At 43.2% G+C, this 26473-nt stretch overlaps 1 protein-coding gene across 7 annotated transcripts in view; it reads right to left on the bottom strand.

The window, feature by feature from the left end:
- The window catches only part of LOC131064231 (uncharacterized), a 102519-nt gene that overhangs the window by 27474 nt on the left and 48572 nt on the right, over positions 1-26473 (bottom strand). For 4 of the 7 annotated variants that reach the window (XM_057998323.2, XM_057998325.2, XM_057998327.2 and 1 more), the window contains exon 7: positions 9004-9066. The exons of the other annotated variants lie outside the window; for them this stretch is intronic. In XM_057998323.2, coding sequence (XP_057854306.2) covers positions 9004-9066 — 63 coding nt within the window. The remainder of the gene's footprint in view (positions 1-9003; positions 9067-26473) is intronic. 7 annotated transcript variants of the gene reach the window in all.

Below are 26473 nucleotides of genomic sequence, written 5' to 3'. Positions count from 1 at the left end.
CTGGCAGTAGTAGACTAGTTTGGAGCAGTTCCTTGATATTAGGAGGCAGTTCCTACATTTTAGGAGGCAGATCCTACTTTTTAGGAGGTTGTGACAACGTCCAGGGTTGGGGTTCCATAAGACCATTCCTTGGTTTCAGTTTCAGGAGATTTGGGTGTGTTTCCTAGTTTCTAGGAGCATCCCTAGATTTTAAGGATGAGACTGCCAATTGATCCATGATTTCCAACATCAGTCACAGACAGGTGACAGGTTCAGTTTCAGGCTTTTGGTGTGTTTTGAGCTTTCTGTAGCTATTTGGGTTATATTTTTAATATATTTAAATATTTCCTAAGTTGGCGTTTTAATATTTTAAATAAGGCAGTCTATAGCCATTTCGGAGTAATAAGGGGTTTTTGGCTTCATCTGGATTCGTATGCCCATGTGTTATAGCTCATTGGAAAGGTCTTGAACTTTTCTAAATGATTTTCACTTGCCAGGGTCCTTTTGGCGCTTGGAGTTATTTTATATTGAAAAAGTGGTGTTTTCTCTATACTCGGGTGCCCAATATTGGGAAATAAGACTTTATATTAAAGCGCACTTTTCATATATCTTTAGTGTTCGAATTGGAAGGAAAGAGATATAAGAAGGAAACCTAATTTCTCATTATCTTTTTACATATTGAAAACTTGTTTGGTGCAATAGTGCTCTGGTAGAGCAATTCTTCAATCTGGGACGCAAACCCCATGATTGGTACTGGCTGGGACGTAGCCCTAAGCTATTGATTGGCAGTGGATTCTTTTGGCATTGGCAATATTGATCAGAGTGTATGCGCTATTCCTTGTGGAGATTTAGATTGCTTGGTGAGGGTTTCAGTAGGGTGGTTGAATTTCCAGCTGGGACGTGATTGTTTCAGCTTGATGCCACCATTACAGCAGGTACACTATACGCTGGAAGTGGTGAAGACTTTCATTCAGCCATAGCTGGTGTTCTTGGTTTGTGTTCATCATCTACCCTTCAGTTGGTGCCATTGTTGGATGCAAGCACATCCCCAGTGCGTAGGGAATAATCTAGGTATTATAAATCAGAAATCTGCCTGCTACGATTTGTATCAATTCTGATTTAATTGAATGTTCTTACTTGTTTCAGTTTCCTTCCTTATTTGTTGTTCTTTATTCATTACTTGCTTATATATTCAAAAGAATACAAAAGGAACCAAACATTCTGCAACTTCTCTCTATTCTGTAAGACCATCAGCAAAATCACAAGAAAATATAGTTTATTATTTTAAAAATTATAGTAGATCAGCAAGGGGATCCATCAGGGATCTTTCAGAACTGTCCTGTTGAAATCCTGCTAAAAATAGTAAGTGTCCAAATGCATTTTAATCACATATTGAGCAGCCATCACAACTTACTAAAATTAGTAAGTCCTCCGATCCAATTGCATGTCACATCATCGTGAAGCTCTCTAAAAACCCAAAAGGAATCCAGACTCAGAACTGCAAAACTCCAACATACAAGCCACCAAAACTGCCAAAGCATCCTCCTAGAAAATAGGAAACCCTAATTACTGCTCCCGACTAGCCTACGACCCTTCGAAATAGGCTAACAGCCAACTGAAGTGATCACTGCTAAGAGGGGGGGCATTACATAGAAGGAAGGAATCATCCATCCCATTCTCGATAATTGCGAAAGGGCTAATACATGATCTGAGTGCTCATCGGGAAGTGTCAAGGGTCGGGGAGCAAGGCATGGTGGTAAGAAGAGATAGCAAAGTATTCCCTCTAAAATATCTCCTAACATCCAAGGCTGGTGAACTCCCGTACTAATGAAGCAACTCGTATGTGTCTATCGACTCTATCTATCCCTATGGCCTAAGGAGGGGCCAAGAAAGAGTAGATCCACATTGTCAAGAAGCAAAGCCACATCATCAAGGAGAAAAATCATGTTGTCGAGGAGATTGTGAAGAGGCATTTGAGTAGTAGTGGTATGTTGGGAGAAACATAATATACAATCAGCTAGGAGAGTGAAGTGTACAATCAATTGGAGAGACGGTGAACAATACAATCGACTAGAGAGAATGAAGCATATGTTCAAATGGAGATAGCGAAGCATACAATCAGAACAAAAGAGTGAAGTGTATGGTTAGTTAGAGAGAGGGAAGCACATGGTTGGTTGGAGAGGGGGTGATGCAACAATCCATTGATTTTGACATCGCACTTCTTGAAGTTACAGTTACTCTCAATTGTAGAGAATGGGCTAGATCAATTCTTTTGTCACCTACCCATCAACTCTATGATTACTTGCACATCATAGCAAGACCAAGAGTTGCCTACCACTAGTTTTCATGGTTAAAGAAAAGAGGAAGCCTACATAGTGTTGTGACGTATTCACACATCGCCCCATTGCAAATGGGGACCCCTACTTTTTTGCTTTCTGGGGTTTGCTTTCTCGGTCTTTTAGGGTTTGTCTGTTAGCCTTTGCATGCTGAGTGTTGCCAGAGGGATCACTAGGATGGCAGGCTCTACTTGAGCCAGGGTGAGTCCACGAGGCCCCAGAATTAGGGTTTCTTTGAAAGTCTTCCTTAGGGCCTGGTTTTGCTCTTGTTGCTAATTGTGTCTTGCTCGGTGAGTGAGTATCATCCTTGAAGGTCTGAGCTAGGTCAAGTTGGTGAGTGATGAAGTCTGGAATGTCATCCTGATCTTCAAATGCCCTGAAATTTGGCTGTCTGGAATGTCTTCCTGATCCTGAAATTTGACTATCTAGAAAACTAAAGAATCCTCCAAAAACTAGATTTTGCATTATATCTCCTGGAGGTCCGAAACCACTCTCAAACATCCTGACAATATATATGGAATATAACTTAAAGTATTATATCTTTCTTCTTTCTTATACTTAAATGTTATATTCCATACATGAATCCTGACGGAGAGACCAAAATGTCAAATTTCGCTCCTGACCCTTCCAAAGGGTCCAAAGCGAATTTCGCTTCTGACCCTTCCAAAGGGTCTAGAGCGAAATTCTCCATAAGACATTCTACATTGCCCAAAGTCATGAACTAGCTCATTCCCAGGCATTTGTGAAGGCAAAACACTTATTTAAAGTGAAAAAATGTGAAAATGAAGTCAGGATTTGAGCCCAAGGATGATTTTCGCTCCTGACCCTTCCAAAGGGTCCAGAGCGAAATTCCAAGAAGACACCTTTTTTTTTTGCTCAAGTCGTCTTGTGGTGAAGGTTTTTGATATGTTCTTGCTTAGAAGGTGGTTGAAAAAATGAAAAGATGAAGATTTTGACCTAAGGCATGGATTTCGCTCCTGACCCTTCCAAAGGGTCCAGAGCGAAATCTACCTTTTTCTCCACTTTGCTCAAGGATATGACCAAAATTGTAGACTTTTGAGGCATTGATGAGAAGGTTTTGATGTATATTTTTCTTGGAGAGGAGATTTTAGACCTTGGGGTGATGAAAATCAACCTAAAAGGAGAATTTCACTCCTGACCCTTCGAAAGGGTCCAGAGCGAAATCTTCCATTTTGCCTTCCTTTGGCCTTGAAAACCTAGTTTGACGTTGCGTAGACCCAGTTGGATGATGTATTGTCTGGATTGCGATAGAAGGAAGTTGAATTGATCAAGTTTGGAGGAGAATGAGATGAAAGAAAGTGAGAAACTAGCCAAGAGTGAGGATTTCGCTCCTAACCCTTCCAAAGGGTCCAGAGCGAAAATCCTTGATGACCTCAATTTCTTCCTTGTCTAAGCCAAATTCTTAGTTTCTAAGGCATGTTTGGAGGTGTTTTTGAATGTTCTAGCCTTAGGGAGTGAGTAAAGGTGGAAAAGATGAAGGATTCTAGCCTAAAAGGTGAATTTCGCTCCTGACCCTTCCAAAGGGTCCAGAGCGAAATTCTTGAAAACACTCATTTTTCCCTTAGCCAAAGTCAGGATCTTGGTGGAGATACAAGAAGAATGATCTATGTTTGCCTCCCAAAGAGGATTGGAGTTGAAAAAATCAAGAATCAAGCTCAAAACATGATATTCGCTCCTAACCCTTCCAAAGGGTCCAAAGCGAAAATCCTTGTAGCTCTTATTTTCTTCCTTGTTTTGGCTAGGCGTTGGCATGTTGGAGGATGAATTGGTATGTTCTTGCCTTGAGAGGGAGTTGGACGCTTTGAAAGATGAAGATTTTGCCCAGAGTGAGGATTTCGCTCTTGACCCTTCCAAAGGGTCTAGAGCGAAATTTATTATAAACCTCATTTGCTCACTTGTTTGGGCTTCAAACCTTGTTCCTTAGGTGGAGAATGATCTATGTTTGCCTCCCAGAGAAGATTGAAGTAGGAAAAATGAACAATCAAGCCTAGAACATGATTTTCACTCCTGACCCTTCCAAAAGGTCCAAAGCGAAAATCTACCTAGAACTCATTTCCTTCTTTGTTTGACCAAATTTTGATATCCAAGACATGTTGAAAGGAAGAATGGACATGTTGTTGCCTATGGGAATGTTTGAAAGCGATGAAAGGTAGAGATTTTGTCCTAGAAATGGAAATTCGCTCCTGACCCTTCCAAAGGGTCCAGGGCGAAATTTCACTAAAACCACCTTTTTTCCCAATTTTATGCCAAGGCAATTGCAGACTAAAGTGAATTGAGATGGGAGGGGTCCTTAGGAGTGACTTCAAGTTGCTAGTGATCCATGAATTTGAAGGAATTGAGCAAAACCAAGATTTTCGCTACTGACCCTTCCAAAGGGTCCAGAGCGAAAATTCTACAATCACCTATTTTCCTTGCAAAATCAAGTCAAACTTGGGTTTTAATAGCTTGGATGAGTGAGGAGTGTTGTTTTCTTGCCTTTTGAGGTTGATTCAAGTTGAAAAGATGGAGGAAGAAGCCTAAAACAAGATTTTCGCTCCTGACCCTTCCGAAGGGTCCAGAGCGAAAACCCTAAAAACCATCTTTTTCTCCAAAACTTGAGTGAAGTCAGTCCTAGACCTAGGTGAGAAAAGCTCTTTAGATTGCCTTGGAAAGATTTTGACTATCAAAAAAATGTGTATTTTGAGCTAAAACTTGAATTTCGCTCCTGACCCTTCCAAAGAGTCCAGAGTGAAATTTTGGATAGGTCCTGTCCCAGGCTAGGTTTTTTGAGTGAATTTTCCTTTTTAGGCCTTGTGAGGATCAAGCAAATGTTGTCAAATTGAGAAGTGGATTCAAAATGAGGGAGTCTAGATGATTTGAAGTGAAGAAAATGAAATTGAGTGTGGATAAGCAAGCAAAAGGTGAATTTCGCTCTTGACCCTTCCAAAGGGTCCAGAGCGAAATTCTTCAAATCCACTTTTTCCTCCTTGTGTCAAGACAGGATTTTGATTCCTACGGTGTGGTTGAGATTGGAGTAAGGTTATTTAGCCTTGCAAGATGAGTTGAAGAATTAAGCCTAAAAGGTGAATTTCGCTCCTAACCCTTCCAAAGGGTCCAGAGCGAAATTCACAAAATGTCATGTTTTCCTCCAGGATGGTGTTGAGCCAAGTCAGTGATCAAGGTGGATTTGCCTTAGAGATTGCCTTAGAAGAGATTGTGAGTGAAAGAAGGGTGAATTTTGACCTAAAAAGTGAATTTCCCTCGACCCTTCCAAAGGGTCCAGAGCAAAATTCTTATAATCACCTAATTTGCCCTTGGTGGAAGCTAAAAAGTTGAATCCCTAGGCTTTGTTGAACTAAAGCTAGCATGTGCTCACCTTAAAGAGGAATTTGGAGTAAAAAATGAGGCAATTGAGGCAAAATCAAGGAAATCGCTCCTGACTCTTCCAGAGGGTCTAGGGCGAAATCTTTTGAAACTCCTATTTTTCACCTTGTTTGGGCCAGGCAAAGAGCTAGTTGTGAGATAATGTTGAAAAGAGGTCTAAATTGGCCAGGAATGCAAATTTCGCTCCTGACCCTTCCAAATGGTCCAAGGCGAAATTCTTATAGGGCCTGTCCTTGGGAAGGATTTTGAGCGAACTTTATTTTGAAGTCTTCTTATTGATGGTTTAAGGTGGAAAATGCTTTGTTGAAATGAACATGTCATATGTACTTAATCACCTTTTGGTTTATTTTGCAGATGGAGAAAACCAGATCAAGGACGACCTCTTCCAGTCTAGCATCATCAAGGACGACCTCTTCCAGTCCATCATCGTCAAGGACGGTCCACAGGCAAAAGGGAAGACTCAAGGTGTTCAAGGAATTGCCAACTACCTCCAGAACCTTCACTTTGCCACACTAAGGAACCACAAGATGACAATGAAAGGCGTTGCCAGCATCTCAAGGAGAGGTACTCCATTCATCAAACACATCAAAGATAGAGGAGAATCAACCAAGGTCGATACCAGGGTACGTTGGAGAAGCAGATAGTTTCAGAAGAGTTAATTAAAGTTAACTTCTCAACTTCATCAAATTGAACATCAACCAAGTTACAAGTGTCAGACAAGATGGCATCCCAGTCATCATTCTTCCAATCGGATTGGTCCACCTCAACATCACCAGATTCAATGTACCTAAATTATCGGAGGTGGCACAAACTTCGATGTACCTACCCCTGCTTCTTATTGGTCCTCACTCTTGGAATGTAATTTTCTAATTGGCTAAGGAAGTTTGTTGTAACAAACCTTAATTAGGGTTTCTATCTTGTAATCCTAGCCATTGATTCTAAACCAATCAGAGCCATCTATTTGTAAAGGGTTTCTCTATATAAGCCCTGGCTCCTCATTTGTAAAGGTTAATAGTGGATAGTGGGTTAATAGTTGGTTGATAGAGTTAGCTAATAGTGAATAGTCAGAGAATAGGAAATAGTTAGAGTAGAGTAGAAAGAGAAGGCAAAGATTGTTGCCAAGATGTATTTGTAAAGGACTTGTAAACTTCATTGAAGAAATGGTGAATTCTATGGGTCAATTCAACAATTTGCATGGTCTCTATACTTCTCAAATTTGATTTCATGTTATTAGATGAGTGGAAGAAATGTGTATGATCGATGGTGAAATTTGTATATCCATACTATTAGCAGTTTGTTGATTGCGGACTTGCCTTTTGTAGTCAACTGGAATCATTTAGCTTAAGCTTAACTTCAATTGTCGTTTCTTCAGTGATATGCATCAGCCTGATGGTGTCCATGCCTATAGCGATGATCTGAACATCATAAAGCTTCCTCAGAAGATCGCACTAACCTTGTGGAGATGGTCTTGGGATGTCAAAGCAAGACTTAGTCAGAATTTCATCAAAGGTCATTCATTGCTCTTACATTCTTAGTATTAGAAATAGATCCCGTTTCAACCCTTCTCCTTTTTCCTTTTTTTTTCAAAATCTAGGACCAGTAAAATCTCACGTTCCAGCAATATCCAAAGCAAATCAAACGCTCAAGCAGTCAAACGTAATGTTGGTTGAAAATTTTGTACACTTGGGGGAAATATACAAAATTGTGGTTTCAACCACAGCACACGAGTAAAAACTCTCCTAATTAAGGGAAAGCTCCCCCTATCTAACTAAAACTTCGGCGAAGGAAAGGAAGGCTAGAAACTTCGGAGCCTCAGGGTTCCGGAGTTCCGAAGAGGGAAGGAGAAAAGGGACAAGGAACTTCGGAACCCCGAGGTTCCGGAGTTCCGAGAGAAAAGAGAGAAAGACTAAAGAGAGGAGGGGCTAAGCTAGGGAAAGAACTTCAGAACCTCGGGGTTCTGGAGTTCCGGAGAAACTTGAGAACAGCTAAGGGAAGGAAGGGAACTTTTGAACCTCGAGGTTCCGGAGTCCCAGGGAAGAAAAAAAAAGGGGGCCTAGGAACTTCCAACAAGGCAACACTTCAAACCATGATTGCTTTTCTCCTTGATCAACTGGGGCAGCGCTGGTCCATGGAACATATCTCTGATTGGTTCTCGCTGATGGACCAAGGGTGTCATAAAATGACAACAATATTTAAAAACGCCATTGTAACCAACATCCATGTACCCCAGTGATCATGTGTCCATAGTGACAATGATAGTAGCAATAGTACTATTTGGGATCGAATTCCTCAAGAATAATTGATAAGTGAAATAGAAGATTTTCCTTCATTGTTGCTTGAGAATTTATTCCTTAAAATTGACTAAATCAAAAAATCATTTTGCTCCAAGCATATTTCTACATTAATCTTTTGTAGATGATTATTTTTCATATAGATATAAATCAATGTTACATAATCATTTCTTTAATTTTAGTTAAATGTCGTAAAAACAATTTCCATGCAGAAAAGTTATGAGCTGTTTCAAGTTCTCAACTACTACCACAATGATTGACCCTCTGATTTTTGATGGTACATGTAGTTACTACAATTATCACTGGTCTATACTCTCTGAAACGTTTCTAATAAATACAGAAAAAAAATTCCTTAGTACAATTATATGCAGCTTTTGTCATGATATATTACTCACATGTTATGTGATTATTACGGGCATAAAGATCTGTAACGTAGAGCTTGAGGCGATTCTGAAGTAGAATAATTTCAACTAACATTACCAATAATGGAAAACACAGCTACCATTTTACATTAAAACTCACTATATATACTGCCATATTTTCTATCATAATGCCTGTTAAATTAAAAAACACAGCACAGAAAATGATGATCATTTAATTTATAGTCATCTTGATTGTGAACTTAGATATGTAAAATATGTGCAGGTACATGAGCAAGACACTATAGAACAATATGAATCAGTATACTACAAACCACCTCTACCATTCCAACTCAAGGGAATGGTATTTTTATTCAGGACACAACTCTCAACCAGCGATTTGGTACAACAGCTACATGTCATCAAGTCATGTTAACATCGATGACATGAACGAGCTGTTACATACATAACCATAGTCATTCACATTAGATAAATAAGTAGGTTGATGCAATTGCTAACTATGTCAGAAAGCCATTTCAACATCCATGATATGAATTAGCTGATAGACATATCACTATAGACAAGCTTTTTGCAATCTGATGCAATTACTGAGTAATAACTATTCAAGTTGAGAGAAAACGTGAAAAAGCTTACCTCACAAAGAGGCACTGACGCAATTCCAGCATGTGGTCCACCTAATGAGATCATATTTTTAACCTGTCCAAACATCAATATTACTTATGTGATTCAAAAAAGGAAGCACAACATGAATTAAATAACAGCAAATAGAAACCCCAATTTGTTATATATAAAATAGAAGGCACGTTTCCTGCTTGACACTAGCAAAAATGATGTTAATGATCAGTCTTATTCTTTTCATTTGAAGATGTGACTAGGAATGAGTCAAGCTCTTTACCTCATGAACAATATTTAGTTCATAGTTACCAGGAGACTCAAACCCTGACCCTTGGTACCTATCTCCCATATCTGAAATGTGTCGAATCTTGGAGATGCATATGGGAATGTCTCCATACATTAGGAGAATTCAAATGAAGTTTCTTGCATCTTAAACCAGAACTGTATGTGAGGAATTCTCTCTTCAAATTTGTAGGAGAAGCTCTCTGATCAAATCTACTCCTAAATTCTAAAGCAGTAAGTAATCTTGCTACCTACGTAGATTATACAACTTGGTATGGGAGTTTTTTGCATAAAAGTAAAATACTGAAAAGCAAACTAGACCTATCTTTTTGATCTCACGGATCAGAGCACAAGGATTGAAAGGCATTTATCATACCACGTGGATTTTCTATTGTGCAAGTTAATTATGTTCTTAAACATAATTAACATATAAGTTGTTGTCGGGTAATTAAGCATCAAGGTAAATTGTGTTAGTGTCGGCAGTTAACCCGTCGGTTGTCGGCAGTTGGCACCGGGTAACTGACCAGACTCCTTTATATTGTATCTGTTTCCAGTCTTTGGACATGCTATTGTAGTCGAACATATTGTTATCATTGTATGTACTGGCTTATTATGAATCAATAGAACACTTGTGAGTTCCATATATTCTGTGTACTTCCGTCATTTATGCAATGTCTTAACCTGACACCCCAAGGGGGAAACATTTGGCGCCATTGCCTAAGTAAAAACCTGGGAGCAACGGGGAAAAGGACGTACTACATGGATAATGGGACAACCATTACCAGAAGGAACGAGTGACCCTGACAGAGAACCTGAAGAATTGTTCAAGGGGGAAAAGACACTCACGAATGATTTCTCCTGCATCCTACAGGCGACAATCGAAACGCACGTAAGGAGGGAAGCCACAGCCGAAGATGTCCCACAAGATGCTGTGTGGAATTCGCTCGGAGTAAGCCCCACTGTGAATCGGTTGATGAGCAAACTACCTAACCTTTTGGCACAAGGATTTTTGGCTCTCCAGAACCGAAGGGAAGACATCTACCGGGAGAACCGACGGCAGCAAATTCTACAGGAATTTAGGGAGCGCCAAGAAGATGAGCGCAATACATGAACTCTGACGGCCAGGGAGAATAAATAAGAACGCCCCCATTGTAATAAGTATGTCAATGACATACATTATGTACGAAGGATGAAGTAATAATTTTTTTATTTTTTTTTGTGTTTTGTGTACATGGTGTGTGCTTGTTGTATACGGAAGTGATTTATGCCCAATTTATTAAATAAGGACAAAAATAAAAAGATACAAAGTAACGAATGGGAAGTGGCACAAAGAGCGTTGAATCTCAAACAACAGATAGAACGAAGGCGTAGGCTAAGGCAGCTTGTTGACGAACGACCGGCCGAGGGGTTGCTCGAAGGGAACCCAGGAGGTGTCACGGAGGTTGCGGAGGCAAAGATAGACGCAGAGAATTACACTCTCTACACTGTTGTAGGGTTGCCCGAAGGGAACCTAAAAGAAGTCACGGAGGGTGCCGAAGGAGAACTCTACAGTTCGCCAGAATACCACCATAGGATAAGAAGTCGCAAAGAGTTGGTGGAACAAACAAGGCGAAATCTAAACATGATCAACGCTACCAGAGACCTACTAAAGAACTTGTCCATTTCGGAGGACAACCAGAGGGAGACAACCAACCGAAGGGAGACGACCGAAGGTGACGGTACGGCCGAAGGTGTCGGGGGAGCAAAAGGGTACCGTAGGGGAGGCAATTTGTTGGGTTCGGGGTCAACCTTCTTTGGAGGATCCACGAGTGGAGGGTCAGGTGTAGGAGGCGGAGGCGGAGGATCACCAGGTACAAGCACACAAGGCATCAGAGGAACGAGACCTAGCAGTGGGATGGCAAGTAAACAAAAATTGCCAAAGTTCATAGGGTACGGCAAGGAAGACCCCGTACACCACTGCCGTACATGTGAAACTATTTGGTCCGCAAACAGAGTGACGGACCAGGATGACTGGGTATAGCAGTTCCCAGCCACGTTACGTGGAGTTGCCATAGATTGGTACTCCGATGTTGACAAGCAAAAAGTGGTCACGTGGGCCAATCTACAGAAGGAATTCAAGGAGTTTCGATTGCTCTGTGATGACAATGAAATCGTAGCCAAGATATACAGTACCAAACAAGGTACCAAGGAGACAGTACGGGCATACAGCAAGAGGCTCAAAGAATTGTTGGGTAAAATGGAAAGCCAACCCACAAATGGATTGAAGAAACGATGGTTCGTTGAAGGGTTGAAATCCTCCCTACGGAAGAAGATGAAAATTGTACCCCCGACGTCATATCACGACGCCTATAATAGGGCGATGGACCTAGAGAGCGAACACAAAACATCAAAGAAGAAGAGAAGTAATAAATACTCATCCGATGATGATCAACACTTTGACGGGGAAAGCAGCAGCGGTGGCGAATCGAGTAAAAAGGTGCACGCGCTCCAAAAGGACATGGAACGAATGTTGAAAGAATTCAAAGCCATGAAGGGGAGTACAAGTAAGACTGAAGAAAAGGACGTGTGGTGTACAGATTCTAGGAGTGACGGACACACCAAGGGGTCCTGGCCCAAGAAGGCTTTCTGCGACATTTGTCAGATTGCCAGACATTTCACAAAGGAATGTCCCTACAATATGAAAACTAGGAGCCAACAAGTTCTCTTCACACAAGAGCAGCTGACCGCCGAAACTTCGCAAACCGCCAACAATAATGCATCATCTGGCAGATATCGGAACAACCAGCGAGGGGGCAAGACCAATAATAACAATAATAATAGGGGCCGGATCCAATATGATGCGAAGGGACGACCAATGATCCAGTGCCAAGCCTGCAATCAATGGGGCCACTTTGCCAGAGAATGCACCTCAGAAGAAACCCCACAAAAACTATGCAAATGGTGTGGGCCTGGAGACCACGATGATGGAACTTGCCCAAAGTCGGGAGTGAACCTGCTCAACATTGACAGGACGGAGGAACGAGTATTGGCAATCACACGGTCACAAGCAAAGAAGGCCACATACCTGGACCCCCGCACAGAGAAGCAACGGGCGCTGGAGGCGAAGGCTGAAGTGGCGAAGGAAATGTTGGCACAAGGGAACACTCAGGAAGCGGCAAGTACTTCTCGCTCTGAGGCTGAGGAAAATATCCTGAATCAAATGCTGCAGATTGAAGTACCTGTGAAGATGAAGGACCTCCTGGAAACGATGCCGCAATTACGTACGGCACTCCTACGTACGATGCAAGTAACCCCATAGAGTCGGGTGACCCGGAATACAAATGTTTCCGGCGGAACACCAACAAACCCATTGGTGCTGACACTATACAGTGGTCGGCACCCGGCAGTGGTAGAAATGGAAATACTTGGCACCATTTTGACTAACACCATTGTCGACTGCGGGTCGAGAGTGAATGTGCTTTCGGAAGAAACCTGGAAGAAGCTTGGAAAGCCGACACTATGGCCGTCAACCTTCAACTTACTAGGAGCGGATCAACATGGTATCAAACCTCTTGGAACGCTCATGGCACAACAAGTGACCATCGGGACACAACCATTTGTCCTCAACTTCATGGTGATTCTGCTCGCCAAGAAAGGATACGACGCCATTCTTGGTAGAGGATGGTTGGTGGCGGCCAGAGCGAATCACAACTAGAAGCGTAACACGCTGTCCATGGAGAAAGTCGGGCGAAAATTTATTATCGACCTAAAAACACAACTCGTGGGTGAAGAACTTGCGTCAGAATCGAAATCGGACGAGGGCGGAGTTGACGAAGGAAAGTACGGAAGGGAACCAGATGAGGAAGGCGTCCTGGGAATCCAAGGATGTTCGGAAGATGAGACCGATTCCCTTAATGGGCTCTTCCACTAGCAAATGGAAGACTACAAGCTGTTGTATGGGTGCAACATGTTGGAGGTTGACGAGGAGCCGGACGAAAATGAATTTCCGCTAACGTACGGGGAATACACGAAAGGGGATGCTTCTGTCAACGAGACACCAGCACATAGGTTTGACATGACGAAACCAATCCGGTACGAAGAGTCCATAAAACCTACAAACCTCGGCACGAAAGCAGAGCCAAGGAACATCCTGGTTGGCGACGACTGGAATCCAGTCCTGAAAGCCGCCGCGTTTAAAATATTCATGGAATACAAGGATGTATTCGCCTGGACGTACAAGGACCTCAAGGGGGTGCCGCCAAAACTGTGCGTACATCAAATTTCACTCGTACCTGGGGCCGTACCTGTACGGAAGAGGCCGTACAGAATGAATAAAAACTATGCTGCAAGAGTGAATGATGAAATCGAGCGTATGCTCGAAGCTGGGATTATTTTCAAAGTGCAGACCAGCGAGTGGGTATCGCCCATAGTGATATCTCTTAAAAAGGAGGCAAACCAGATCCGAATCTACATGGATTTCAGATGCCTTAACGCGGTCACCATAAAGGCCCGTTTCCAATACCATTTACGGATAGCATCTTGGAGGAAGTGGCCGGTCATGAAATTTATTCATTTATGGATAGATTTTCTGGGTATAACCAGATATCCATTGCCGAAGAGGACAAATTAAAAACGACCTTCATAGTGGAAGATGGCGTGTACGCGTATAACCGAATGCCATTCGGGTTATGCAACGTGCCAGCGACATTCCAACGGATAATCCTTCACATATTTGACAAGATGTCAGTAGGGAACTTCAGGGCGTTCCTTGACAACTAGTCCATCTACAGTAACCAGGATGCACATCTAGCTGCACTTGGCGAATGCATGGAGAGATGCAGGCGAGCCCACCTAGCACTCAATCCCAAAAAATGCAAATTCATGGTGCCTCAAGGGAAGCTATTAGAACACATAATGTGTAAGGCTGGACTCAAGACTGACCCAGACAAGATTCGAGTGATAATGGAAATGGAGGCATCGGCAGATGGCACAAGAGTCAAATCCTTCCTAGGACACATAGGGTATTACAGGTGGTTTATCAAAAATTTTGGTCAAGTATCTTGCCCTCTGGACAAGCTGACAAGGAGAGGTGAACGGTACGCATGGGGGATGGCTCAGGAAGAGGCCTTCCAAGAATTGAAGTCGCGGTTGGTGGGTGCGCTAATCCTAACATATCCTGACTGGGACAAAGAGTTCACGTACATGTTGACGCATCCAATTTCGCCATAGGGGCCACACTGGCGCAGGTTGGCGATCACGGGCTAGATCACCCGGTCTACTTTGCAAGCATACTCCTGTCGAAGGCAGAGAAAAATTATAGCATCGCAGAGAGGGAAGCCCTCGGGATGGTGTACTCCATCCAGAAATTTCGACATTACTTACTGGCCACCCCGTTCACATTTTATGTGGACCACCAGGCGTTGATGTACCTAGTAAACAAGCCAATTATCCAAGGACGAATCAGCCGATGGCTGCTACTGCTTCAGGAGTTTACATTCAACATTATTGTAAGACCCGGGAAGAGCCATGTGATAGCTGACCAGCTATCGAGAATCCAGTCAGGAGAACCAGCCGAAGGAGTGAATGAAGATTTTCCAGACGCTCACTTATTTTGCATCGCCGTTCTCCCCGTCTGGTACACAAGCGGGGGGGAATACTTGTCGACATCACGGTTTCCGAGGGAGATGCCACCAGGAGAAAGAAGGAAACTGGTACTGAGGAGCAGAACATTCCAACTTATTAATGGCCTCTTGTACAAAATGGGACTCGACCAGGTCCTACAGCGATGCGTCCTGGAAGAGGAAATTCAAGGTGTCCTAAGGGAAGCACATGAAGGGCCCACAGGTGGACACATGGGGCCCAACACCACGGCTAGGAAAGTTCTGTTGGCAGGACTGTGGTGGCCGACACTACATAATGACGCCAGAGAGTGGGTGACAAGTTGTGATACATGCCAACGGGTCGAACGGCCATTGAAGAGGGATTTTATGCCCCTCAACCCATCAAATGCCTAGGAACTCTTTGAGAGATGGGGATTGGATTTCATCGGACCATTAAAACCAAGTAGAGCCCGACGGTGCAGATACATTGTAGTGGCGACAGAATACTTGACCAAGTGGGTCGAGGCACGGGCTTTGCCGAACAACTCGGTGGTCAATACAGCAAAATTTATCTATGAACAAATCATTACGCGGTATGGGATTCCAATCCAACTGACGAGTGACAGAGGAGGACATTTTGTAAATCATATAATCCGGTTGCTAACAACGGAGTTCAAAATCTTCCACTCCTTATCAAGCCCCTACTATCCGCGGGCGAACGGGCAGGCCGAGGCGACCAATAAAATAATCGTGTCGGTGATTTATAAGTCTTGCGGAGTGGAGAAGGATGATTGGGAGGAGCGCCTACCGTCGATACTTTGGGCATACCGAACAACTTATAAGGTAACTACGGGACAGACTCCCTTCCAGCTAATGTATGGACAAGAAGCCGTGGTGCCAGTTGAATTCATGGTGCCGAGTCTCCGAATCGCCATCGATAATCGACTTGGCGACATGGAAAGCTTGAGAGAGAGACAGTACGCTTTGAACAAATTGGATGTGCGACGGATGATGGCTCAATGGGCGATAGAGACGGCACGGCAAAGGCGAAAGAGTTGGCACGACAAGCATTTGCGAAGAATGTGGTTTACCCCAGGGCATCTTGTATTAAAGTTTAATGGGCACAACGAGATCAAGCCCGGAAAATTCAAGGTAAAGTGGCTGGGCCCTTTCAAAGTTCGTGAGGTCGGCGCGAACGGGGCGATCAAGCTGTGGACACTCGACGGGCAGGAGGTGCAGGACATAGTGAATGGCTCTAAATTGAAGGTATACCATGAGCGAGAAGGACCTAGCCAACGGCACAAGTAAGAAACCAAATAAAAATAAAAAATAAAAAATAAAAAATAAAAAAATGAATAAAAAAATAAAAAATAAAAAAATAAAAAAATAAAATAAAAATAAAAAAATAAAAACCCGACCAACTTGCAGTGTACCTACCAAATCAAACGGACGTTTGATGCCAACACCTTTGCGGGGTCGAGGGGCAACGCCCCTCGTAGGGTCAAGGGGCAGCGCCCCTTGTGGGGCCAATTTACAACCTTCAGAACCACACGAAACTTCATGGCGCACACCGTTTTCATTATTTTTTGCAGGAACTTGTCTTTCTTATTTTTGTGAAAATGAAGGGAAATTTGCAAGTGGGGAGCAAAAAAAAAAAAAGAAGAAAATTTACAAGTTGGAAAAGAATGTTTTTTTAAGTGCCGAAGAATTAAAGGGGGACTCGTTCATAGTAAGTCCGTACGAAACTAAAAGACAGAGATCCGTATGGATTCCACAAGTAAAGAAAATACCGTACGATCAATAGAAAACACTCCACGGATCTCAGAAGAAAAAAACCGTACGAAAATTAGAGTACGGGGAGGAGTGCCAACAAAGGAAAGAATCCATACGTTTTATAGGCAGAGGCCCATACATATTAAGGAAAAGCGAATTCCGTACGGAATCTGGTACGACGGGGAGACAAACCTTCCGTACAGAAATTGGGAAAACTCCGCACGATATTAAAGTGGCAAGGAGGAACAAAACCGTACGGAAATTATTATTTTTTGGCGACAGTGCCAAAGATTTATGTACGGAAAGTGGAGAACCGAAATTTCGTACGGAATTCAGACGCAAAGTCCGTACAACCTCTGTAAGTAACCAGATTTGGCGTGACAAATTCCGTACGAACCAAGGGGCTGCCTGAGTCAAGAAAAAGTCCGTACGGATTCAAGGGGGCCAAAGGAAAACAAATTTTCCAAGAAGTAAATTATTGGTCGTACGGACCACAGAAGCAGACTAAAAGTACCATTGAGACAAGGGGAATAAGAGATCGCAATCGGAAGAAAGATATAAGTTTGGAAAAAAAAATAAAAATCATTTGATGGCGTCTAGCGCCAGGCAGTTGAAAAAAACTGGATTGGAGGAGGAGACTATAGGATTCGGAGAAGACACCCAGGAAACCGTCTACAGACTGTCCTATGGATAAAGGGAAGGTTGTTGTACCGGATACAGGCAAGAAAGAAAGGCAGCCGAAAGTCACAGTGGACACAATCACTTTCGAGGGGTTGAACGGCAATGTGTGCAGGCAATGGTGGTTGGAGGCATAGTCCCTAGATGACATTTTGGTGAAAACACAGTTAGGAAGGGCACGGGTGCATTGGGCCATTCGGATGCCGATATTTACCATTCGGGATTTTGAGCCTTGCCTGCACATGATAAAATCGTACAATTATGAGTTGCACACCTCCTCGTTCAAGTACCAGCACACAGACGTTACCGTGTCTTTTGCTCGGGATGACTTTGCGAGGGTTTTTGGCATTCCTGACAAAGGGAAGAAGGTGGACAAGCAGGCGATGAAGATGTCTGCCAAGAGGAAAAATCAGCTACTACAACAAATATGTCGGGATAACCTGACCAGAGCAGAGTGGGACAAGATTACGGCACCCAAGGGACAAGGACTGAAAAAATCTTACATAGTACCTGGTGCATGGCAGTGCTTTCTCGACTTGATGAAGAGCCGTCTCACAGGAGCTAGTAGGGCCTCCGACACAGCCGTGCCGATGACTGCATTGATGAACATGTGATGTCCCCTTCTAGCTAGAGACATCACTCTAGCTTGTGATTAGCCTATCAAAGACCCTTTTAGGCTAGTAGGATTGGATAGAGGGTCACCTTGGCGTGGAGATCTTCCGGGGACAGAGCAGACTACACTTCTGGGTTGCCAGAGTTTGTTTATGATGAGTTTTGCTTTGAGTTTGGCTTGGCCAAGCTATTTTTAGCAGTTGGAGATGGACCCCTACCAGGCTATTTTTAGCAGTTGGAGATGGACCCCTGCTATTTTTAGCAGACATCACGGTCATATAGGTGGTCAACTAGTGAGCTCCAGTTTTAGACGGCATAGCTAAATTCAAAATATTCGTGGAGTTAGACAAGTTTGAATGACTTAGCATTTATTATTAAGTGATTTAATAATAAAGTTATAAAGTGACTTTATATTATAATCACTTAACTTGAGGGTCAACTCATCATTAGACGGGGCCATGTTTTTAATTAAATTATCTGAGCCAGACTATTGAAATATTAAAATTAAATGCCCATTTAATGATTAAAATCATTTTGACACCCAAAGTGAAATTAAATGAAATTACAAGCAAAATTGTAATTAAGAGGATTAGGGTACGACTTGCAAAAAAGGATATATAGCATTGAGTTTGGAAAGAAGAGGATGGCTATTTTTTATTTTGACATTGTGAAATTGAAAGGGTTTTGCTCTGGAGACTAGGGTTTTCAGCCACCATTGGAGAACGTAGTTGCTTCAATGTTCACCATCTGAGCTGATGAAATATTCAGTGATATTTGGTTTCAGGAAGACTTCATTCAGAGGTCTTATTTGCATCTAATTGCACAGAATTGAAGAATAAATTCACGAGAAATTATTGTAGATTTATTGAAGAAATTTTGGTGATTAAAGTACGGTACGGATTGCTACAGTGCCGCCGTACGGACTGCTACAGTGCCGAGTGAACGGTAATTTTTTTCAAAAAAAATTAAAATTTGCAGTTTGCAGATTTTTCATCTACTGGGACAGCAAAAATCAGGTTTTTATCTTACATTGTAATGAATTTGTTTTCCAAGCATATTGGCCATAAAACAGAACAAACATTCCCTTGATAGTCTCGTAAATTAATTTAATTCCAGCAGTAATATTATTGTTTCAGTATTATTTTAAGCATAGGAGTTTATTTCAGTATTGTATCATTGCTCATTATTACCAAAAAAACACAAAAAAATCTATAAACATTCAAAAACCAAAACAAATTCAAATCTACTGCATTCAAAAGAAACAGTCAGCAGAGGAGAGCCAAGCTGGGTTCTTACAGAACAGGCTCCGGAATGGGACGGTGTACAAATGGGCTACTGTGCTGTCAAACCGCATTCATCAGTTCCTCACACTAAAGCACAAGGCATTCTATATGCCCCACCACGCCATTGGGTTATTCCTGGATGCAATCCGTATACAGGTGCTGGAAGAAAGGCGAGGGTGGCAGCCGCGGGACAGCATTGACCCTACCGCGCCCTCCATTTTTTACTGGACTCATTTGGATACACACACAGGGGATGCACCATCCAGCAGGAAGCGGAAGCCCCAGATACAGGTAGTCTTTGCTAGCGAGTCGGATTCGGCCACCGAGAGTAGTTCAAGGGCGGAGTCGGAGGAGACATCTTCTCGTTGTTCGGGTGGGGATACCGGATTTTGCCTCACACACAAGGAGGTACCGTATCCAGAGTTGGGTATGGAAGAAGGCGCAGGTGGTAGGGTTGCCCTCGACCGGATACCGAAGGGGACGCGGGGACTGCCAAGAGGAAGAGTGGTCCGACCTACGAGTGTTCAAACAAGGAGGCTAGTATATGCACCCGCTGTGTTGACTACAGATGGGACCGTGACACCATTATCAGCAACAGGAGTGACAGTGGGAGCCATATCAGCAATCCCTGTGCCGGGGTTTGGCCAACTGCATCCTCGTCCCTCCCTCGGGCAGATTTCATAGGTCCCTAGCAACAGTGTAGTTTAGCCGAGTGACAGAGCCAGTGGATGGAGGTGGAGAGATCAGGTTAGACAGGGGTGACGTTGAGGGAGATGATACAGACTCATGGTTGGAGCAATACTTAGCGCAACCGAAAGCCCCAGTAGGACCCCCACCTACCACACCTCATCGTCAAGAGGTGGTTGATTTAGAGGGCAGTGACTCTCCTCATGAGATGCGTGCACAGGGGGAACCTACAGACCTACTCCAGCACATGGGTGGTGCAGAGGATACGGTGCCACAGGTAGACATTCCGATGCCTATTTCTACAGAGAACCAGCCCACTGCCTTGACTCAGTTTTTGGCAGCAGTAGAGAGTGAGGCACGTAGACTTTTGGCCTTGATGAGGAAGGGACCCTAGGGCAAACAGCGTTGGAGGGTCTCCTGGCATTTGCTACCGGAGGAATTGTTGAGGCGTTTCAGCGGTGCTTTGCTGATAGAGGATGGCCTCGGGTGGATCTTCCTGTGATGTTGGAGGAGTGGCAGCACCCTGGACAAACTGGAGAGAGTCAGGTGCAGAGCCTACTCAGGCGGATCGAGCAGGCCATACGGGATAGTCATCTGGCGCATCGTCGTGCTCAACAGGAGGCAGATATCACTAGGGAGACATTGGAGTTGGAGTTGGCTCAGCAGAGAGCCCGGACAGGGAGTATGGAGGAGGAGTTGGCTCGTGTCCACGCCGAGTTAGCAGCAGCCTTAGCCGCACAGGTGGCAGATAAGGCTTTGTTGGAGGCCAGTCTGAGTAGTACGAGGGCAGAGCTGGATAAGAAGCATACCGAGCTAATGGAGGCCGTATTTAGAGTGCAACGGTCTCAGGAGCGCCAACTGGTGGCTGAGAGGGATCTTCGCCACCGCACAAAGCAGGTGTTGTAGCCCCGGGAGCAGTTGGCCTCTTCCTCATCCACGGGGCCATTAGGGACGCCATCTCTACCCCAATCCCAGTAATTTGTTGTTTTGGGGTTTCAGTTTTGCTTGTACATCATTCCCATTTTGGTTGTCTGTCGTCCGGAGACGACGTTTCTTTTTTGGGGGGACGATGTTGTCGGGTAATTAAGCATTAAGGTAAATTGTGTTAGTGTCGGCAGTTAACCCGTCGGTTGTCGATAGTTGGCACCGGGTAACTGACCAGACTCCTTTATATTGTATCTGTTTCCAGTCTTTGGACATGCTATTGTAGTCGAACATATTGCTATCATTGTATGTACTGGCTTATTATGAATCAATAGAACACTTGTGAGTTCCATATATTCTGTGTACTTTTGTCATTTATGCAATGTCTTAACCTGACACCCCAAGGGGGAAACATAAGTCATTACAATATTACAAACATTAATACTTTGTCTAAACTTGTAATGTTCCCAAACAGAATTATGCCAAATACTAATCAAATTTCTGATCTATCATATAAGTAATTTAATTCTGATAGTTCAGTTCTGAAAATAGAAACCGTAGCTGCTAGGAAACTCACAATTTCGTGATGAAAAATCCTTGGCAGTAGATAATAGCATTAGAACCTTCAAATGAAATTGAAAATTTGCAGATCTGTGAAATATGAATGTGTGTCAATCACTAGAATTCAGAGCAAATTGTTTTATATAAATTATAATGTACTAATTCTGCGGAAAGTTTATCAGCTGAAAGTATAACAAATATTCGATTGTTTCATGATAAACATACAGCCTCAGGTATACCAATATAGTCCTGATATGTAGAAATTGAAATCCACTCAGTAATGCAAATATGAGATACAACTGGCCATGTAACTAGAACTGTGCCCAAAATGAGGATGAAATCAATGTTGTACAGCCTGTGGATTGCTGCAGCAGGGATAGATCTACCTCAATACTCCTGATGGGCTGCTACGGAATTGTACGGATGTCTTTGTTCTCTGTGACAAAAATACTTTTGTATGGGTGTGTACGGCTGTCTTCTCCTTCTGCTCGACATTGCTTCCCATATGGATTTATACGGTTGTCCTCGTTCCCTGTGGCCAAAATGCTTCTGTACGGATGTGTACAGCTTCTTCCAGCTGTCCCTTCCTCGATATTGTACGGGTCCGTATGCTCTTGTCTCCACTGTTTGTAGGGAACCGTACAGATTCAACTTGACTATTCCACTCTGCACAACTTTGTCTGATGTTTCCTCCAGCCAGCTTACACCTTCTTGTCTGCGTGATTTTCTTCGAATGGCCAGATAGGGGTATTTATAAAATTTTCTCACTTTTAGGGTTAGGGCATATTTTATCAATTTTTTATAAAATATCCTTTTTTTCACTATATGTAATTTCTCCTTCCCTAACTTTACAATGTCTCTCATTTGTTTTAATTTTTTCATAATTTTCAACCCTTCCCCTTTAGTTTTTATCACTTGCCTTGCCTTTCCCAAATTTAATATTTTTCTTTTAAAATACCCTTTCAATATTTTAGCTTGCCCCGAAATTTTAAATTTGATTCATTGTACCTTTAATGTGCGCCGGTACTTGACAACTTGTAATTCCTTCCGGGTGCTTTTTTTGTTGCGTTTCTGCGCTCCCAAGTGCACCACCTCTTCTGTACGGCTTTTCACTGTTTTCTTTGGCCTAGGCAACTTAGTCTTACATGCAAGTTTCGCTCCCTTCCTCCCTTTTACTAGGTTGTCGGCTTCTTCCTCCTTTTTGCTCAGCCTTTCCACAGCACCATTGTCAGTATCCTCCATTCTACATTTGACCCCTGTAGGCTCTCCCTCAGGTCTCATTCTGATCTCAAAATCATGTAGCCAAACACAAATGTATGGTGATTGTCTATAACATTCTTCCAGGCAATAAGTACCTACATATTCCTGATCAAAAATTTTGGCAAGCAACGGTGCTAGTCCCACTCCCCTATATCCTCTGTCTATATACCTTTTGTCATACTGCCAGTACCAAGTCACATTCTCTCCTTTGATCTGTGGGGGGTCGGCAGGATTGGGGATTACTCGATAGAGCGAATTGCGGGTCGCCTCCCTCTCACCAGGATATATTGCTACCATGAAATAATCCTCCACCTTCATTACCATCTTCACACATGGCCCCAATGTGGCACCATATTCTTCTAAGTCAATTTCCTCCTCCTTTCCAGACAGCTCCTCCTTCCTTCGTGCCTCCGCCTCCTCGTCAATATCATAGGCTATATACCCTTGATGAGGTCCTTCATACGAAGTCTTTTTCATCTAGTGTCTGCCAAGCTTTATCCACACGGCTGGGTCACCAAAGTATGTGTTAGTGAGGTGTTTATGGATTTGAGGCACTGCAATGCCCTCGACCTGCTTTGGCACCAATCTTTCTTCTATGAAGGTGACTGGTTCGGCCCAATTCTCATCAGGTCTGTAAGGTTCTGCGACGACCACCAGATCTTCTATTTCCTTGCTCCTGTCAATGGTCCAGTCTCCCTTAATTGCATAACCCAACATGTTGATTGCTATTACTAGCTTATCACGTTCTCGATAAATCTTCAATTTAGAACCATTTACAAGGTCACGGATGGGGTTGCCATCCAACATAGAAATTTTTACTACTCCGTTCTTCTTGACCTCCCTGATTTTATAGGGTCCCAACCAACGAACTTTGAACTTCCCGGGTCGAAGTTCGTTGCAACCATTATACTTCAAAACCAACTGGCTGAGACGAAAGTTTGTCTTCCGAAGGTGTTTGTCATGCCAACACTTCTGTCGGCATTGGGCAACCTCTGTCGCCCACTGTGCCACCATCCGACGTTCATCCAGCCGTGTGAGATTCATAAGACGTGCATTCAGGCTCTCCCCATCCCCAAGTGTGTTATCTACTGCAATTCATAGGCTTGGTACGGTGTATTCTATCGGCACCACAGCTTCTTAGCCTTACATGAGCTAGAACGGCGTGTGACCCATTGTTACCTTGTATGTAGTACGGTACACCCACAGTGTCGTCGGAAGACATTCCTCCCAGTCCTCCTACTCAACTCCACAAGACTTGTAGATAATTGATACCAGTACTTTATTCGTCACTTCCATTTGACCATTTGCCCGAGGGTAGTACAAACTTGACAGATTGTGAAAAATTTTGAACTCCATTGTCATTGTCTTGATGACTTGGTTAAGAAAATGCACTCCCCGATCACTTGCGATCTGGATGGTGTTGGCATTATTGGCAATAAGTTGTCATTGATGTCAACTGGTTTGGCAAGGTCACCGGTAAGTAAGAAGTGGTGACCGATATAAGAAAAGTAAGACATATGATGTCAATCCATATGTGAGTACGCAAACAGAAGGAAGGTTACCGGTACACATGAATTGTGTCATCTGTCGGTAAGGCAAGCTTACCGATAAGGCATAAACCGGTATGAAGGTTGGTTGTTTGTTTGTGATGAAGAGGAGGAATGTTATATGAATCACAACAACACCTGGTGGGCAAAACAAAAAGAATGGCATGAAGGCATACCAGAAGGCAAGATGAATTGAAAGGAGGATGGGTTGTCGCTAAGAATGATTGTTCAGTTTGTTAGTTATACCGGTAAGGTGAATTAAATCGGTAGTCAATCTTGGTCAACGAAGAATGTCAAACCAACATAGCAAACCAAGCAGAGGTGGATGTCAACAAAGATGACAGCTGGAAGCCAGGTGGCAATAAAGCACAGGTTGGTGAAGTGTGCATTGACGTAACAGTCAGGAAACAGGTTGACTTTTATGAAGAACCCGCAAGTCATGGAGGACACCAGAAGATTGTGGCTCGAGGAAGACAAGTTGGCATGCGATTGAACTTATCCTGCAAGAAGATTTGATCTTCGTACCCGTTTTCTGAAGGAAACATTCGAGCCATTAATGGTGTATGACAGAGAAATGCAGAAAAGCATGGTGCAAACCTCCAGTTATAGAAAAGTTAAAACACACATTGGAATGCGAAGCGTTAGTGGTGTTGATCGATGACATGAAGATCATCTCCCTGGAAAAGCAAATCGAATCAAATCCAATATGGATCGAGTTGGTGAAGGCAAAACCTAACACGACACTGTTTGAATGTGGATTTTGGCAGGAACCTTAGATGATAAATATGTGAGCTCGACACAGAAATCATTGATGCTTGATGCAAAGAACGAGATAGAAGAGAGCTTGAGCAAGGAGAAAGATCATCTTCCTTAGAATTGATTCTAAGAAAGTTGCAGAGTGAGTTAGCAGGCGAACCGGTGAGAGGGTTTAACTAACAGAGACAGAGTACCGGTAAACTATTGCAAGTCTAACAGTTAAGCTAACCGGTGAGGTGTGATTGATCAAGAAGGCATCCGAGTGTGACATAGTGTGTTGTGAGGCTAAGAGAGAAAGAAGAGAGGCTAAGAGTAACCGGTGAGTGATCGGAGGGAGTAATCTAATAGCCGACAATGTGAGAACCAGTGAAGAAGAGAAGGTTGTTAACCGGCAGAAATCTATTGATCGGGTGTTGCATAACTCATTTGCAACCAAATGCTATAACTGTATCAAAATTGTATTTCATTATACATCATCGAGTTGGAGCTTGGTGCAAGGGTTGGTGCTCCTTGGGTTGGTGCCCTAAATCAGTAGGGGTCGGTGCCCTAAATCATTGTAATTCTTTGTTTCACTTGTGAAACAGGATTGGGGCTGTAGACTCCAGCAGCATTTCTTACCGAGGTTTTTCCCATATTGGGTTTTCCTCATACATCTGGTGTTGTGGGTTGCATTTGTGTGTTTGCCTCTTTTGATATCCACATTTGTCTTATCGGTTTGATTGTTTAGTACTTAGGGTGATAACCGATATTGTAAGGTTTTAAAAAGGAAAAGAATTTAGGAACCACTGATTCACCCCCCTCTCAGTGGTACATTGTGTTCAACAGATGGGGATTCCAAATCGGGTTACAATTTGCTCGTACAAGAACCTTGTCATACTCACAACAGTATTGTCCGGGAGGGCTCTCGCCTCTGCCCACTTCGTTAGGTACTCTGTGGCTACAACAATGTACTGACATCTGTGCACATTGCTCACTTTCAGAGGTCCCACAAAATCCAACCCCCATCTCTCGAACAATTCCTGCGGCTAAGAGGGAAACAGAGGCATAAAATCTTGCTTAAGTGGTTTACCCGTCCATTGGCATGTATCGCACCCGACTACCCATTCACGCACATCGGTCTGCAAGGTTGGCCACCATAGTCACGCCAATAGTACCTTTTGTGCGGTGGCGTTAGGTCCCATGTGGCTTCTGGCAAACCCATCATATGCTTCTTTAAGTACACCAAGAATTTCCTCCTGCATCACACATCTTTGAAGGATTTGGTCGGGTCCCATTTTGTACAGTAGGTCGTTGATCAGCTAGAATGTTTTGCTCTTCAATGCCAACTTACATCGTTCTCCTAGCGGCATGTCTCACGGAAACGTTGAGGTGGACAAGTACTCGTCGATGTTCTCATACCAAGGAGGTAACGCTGCTGTTTGGAACAAGTGTGCATCCGGGAAATCTTCATTCACCCCCTCTGGAGGCTTCTTAGACTTAATTCTCGATAGCTGGTCAGAAATCACATGGCTCTTCCCTGGTCGTACTATGATTGTGAACATAAACT

Source organism: Cryptomeria japonica, chromosome 6 (genome assembly GCF_030272615.1).
Source record: "Cryptomeria japonica chromosome 6, Sugi_1.0, whole genome shotgun sequence".
Classification (NCBI taxonomy): Eukaryota; Viridiplantae; Streptophyta; class Pinopsida; order Cupressales; family Cupressaceae; genus Cryptomeria; species Cryptomeria japonica.
Note: the sequence above shows the minus strand (reverse complement) of the source record. Positions and strands in the feature narration are given on the sequence as shown.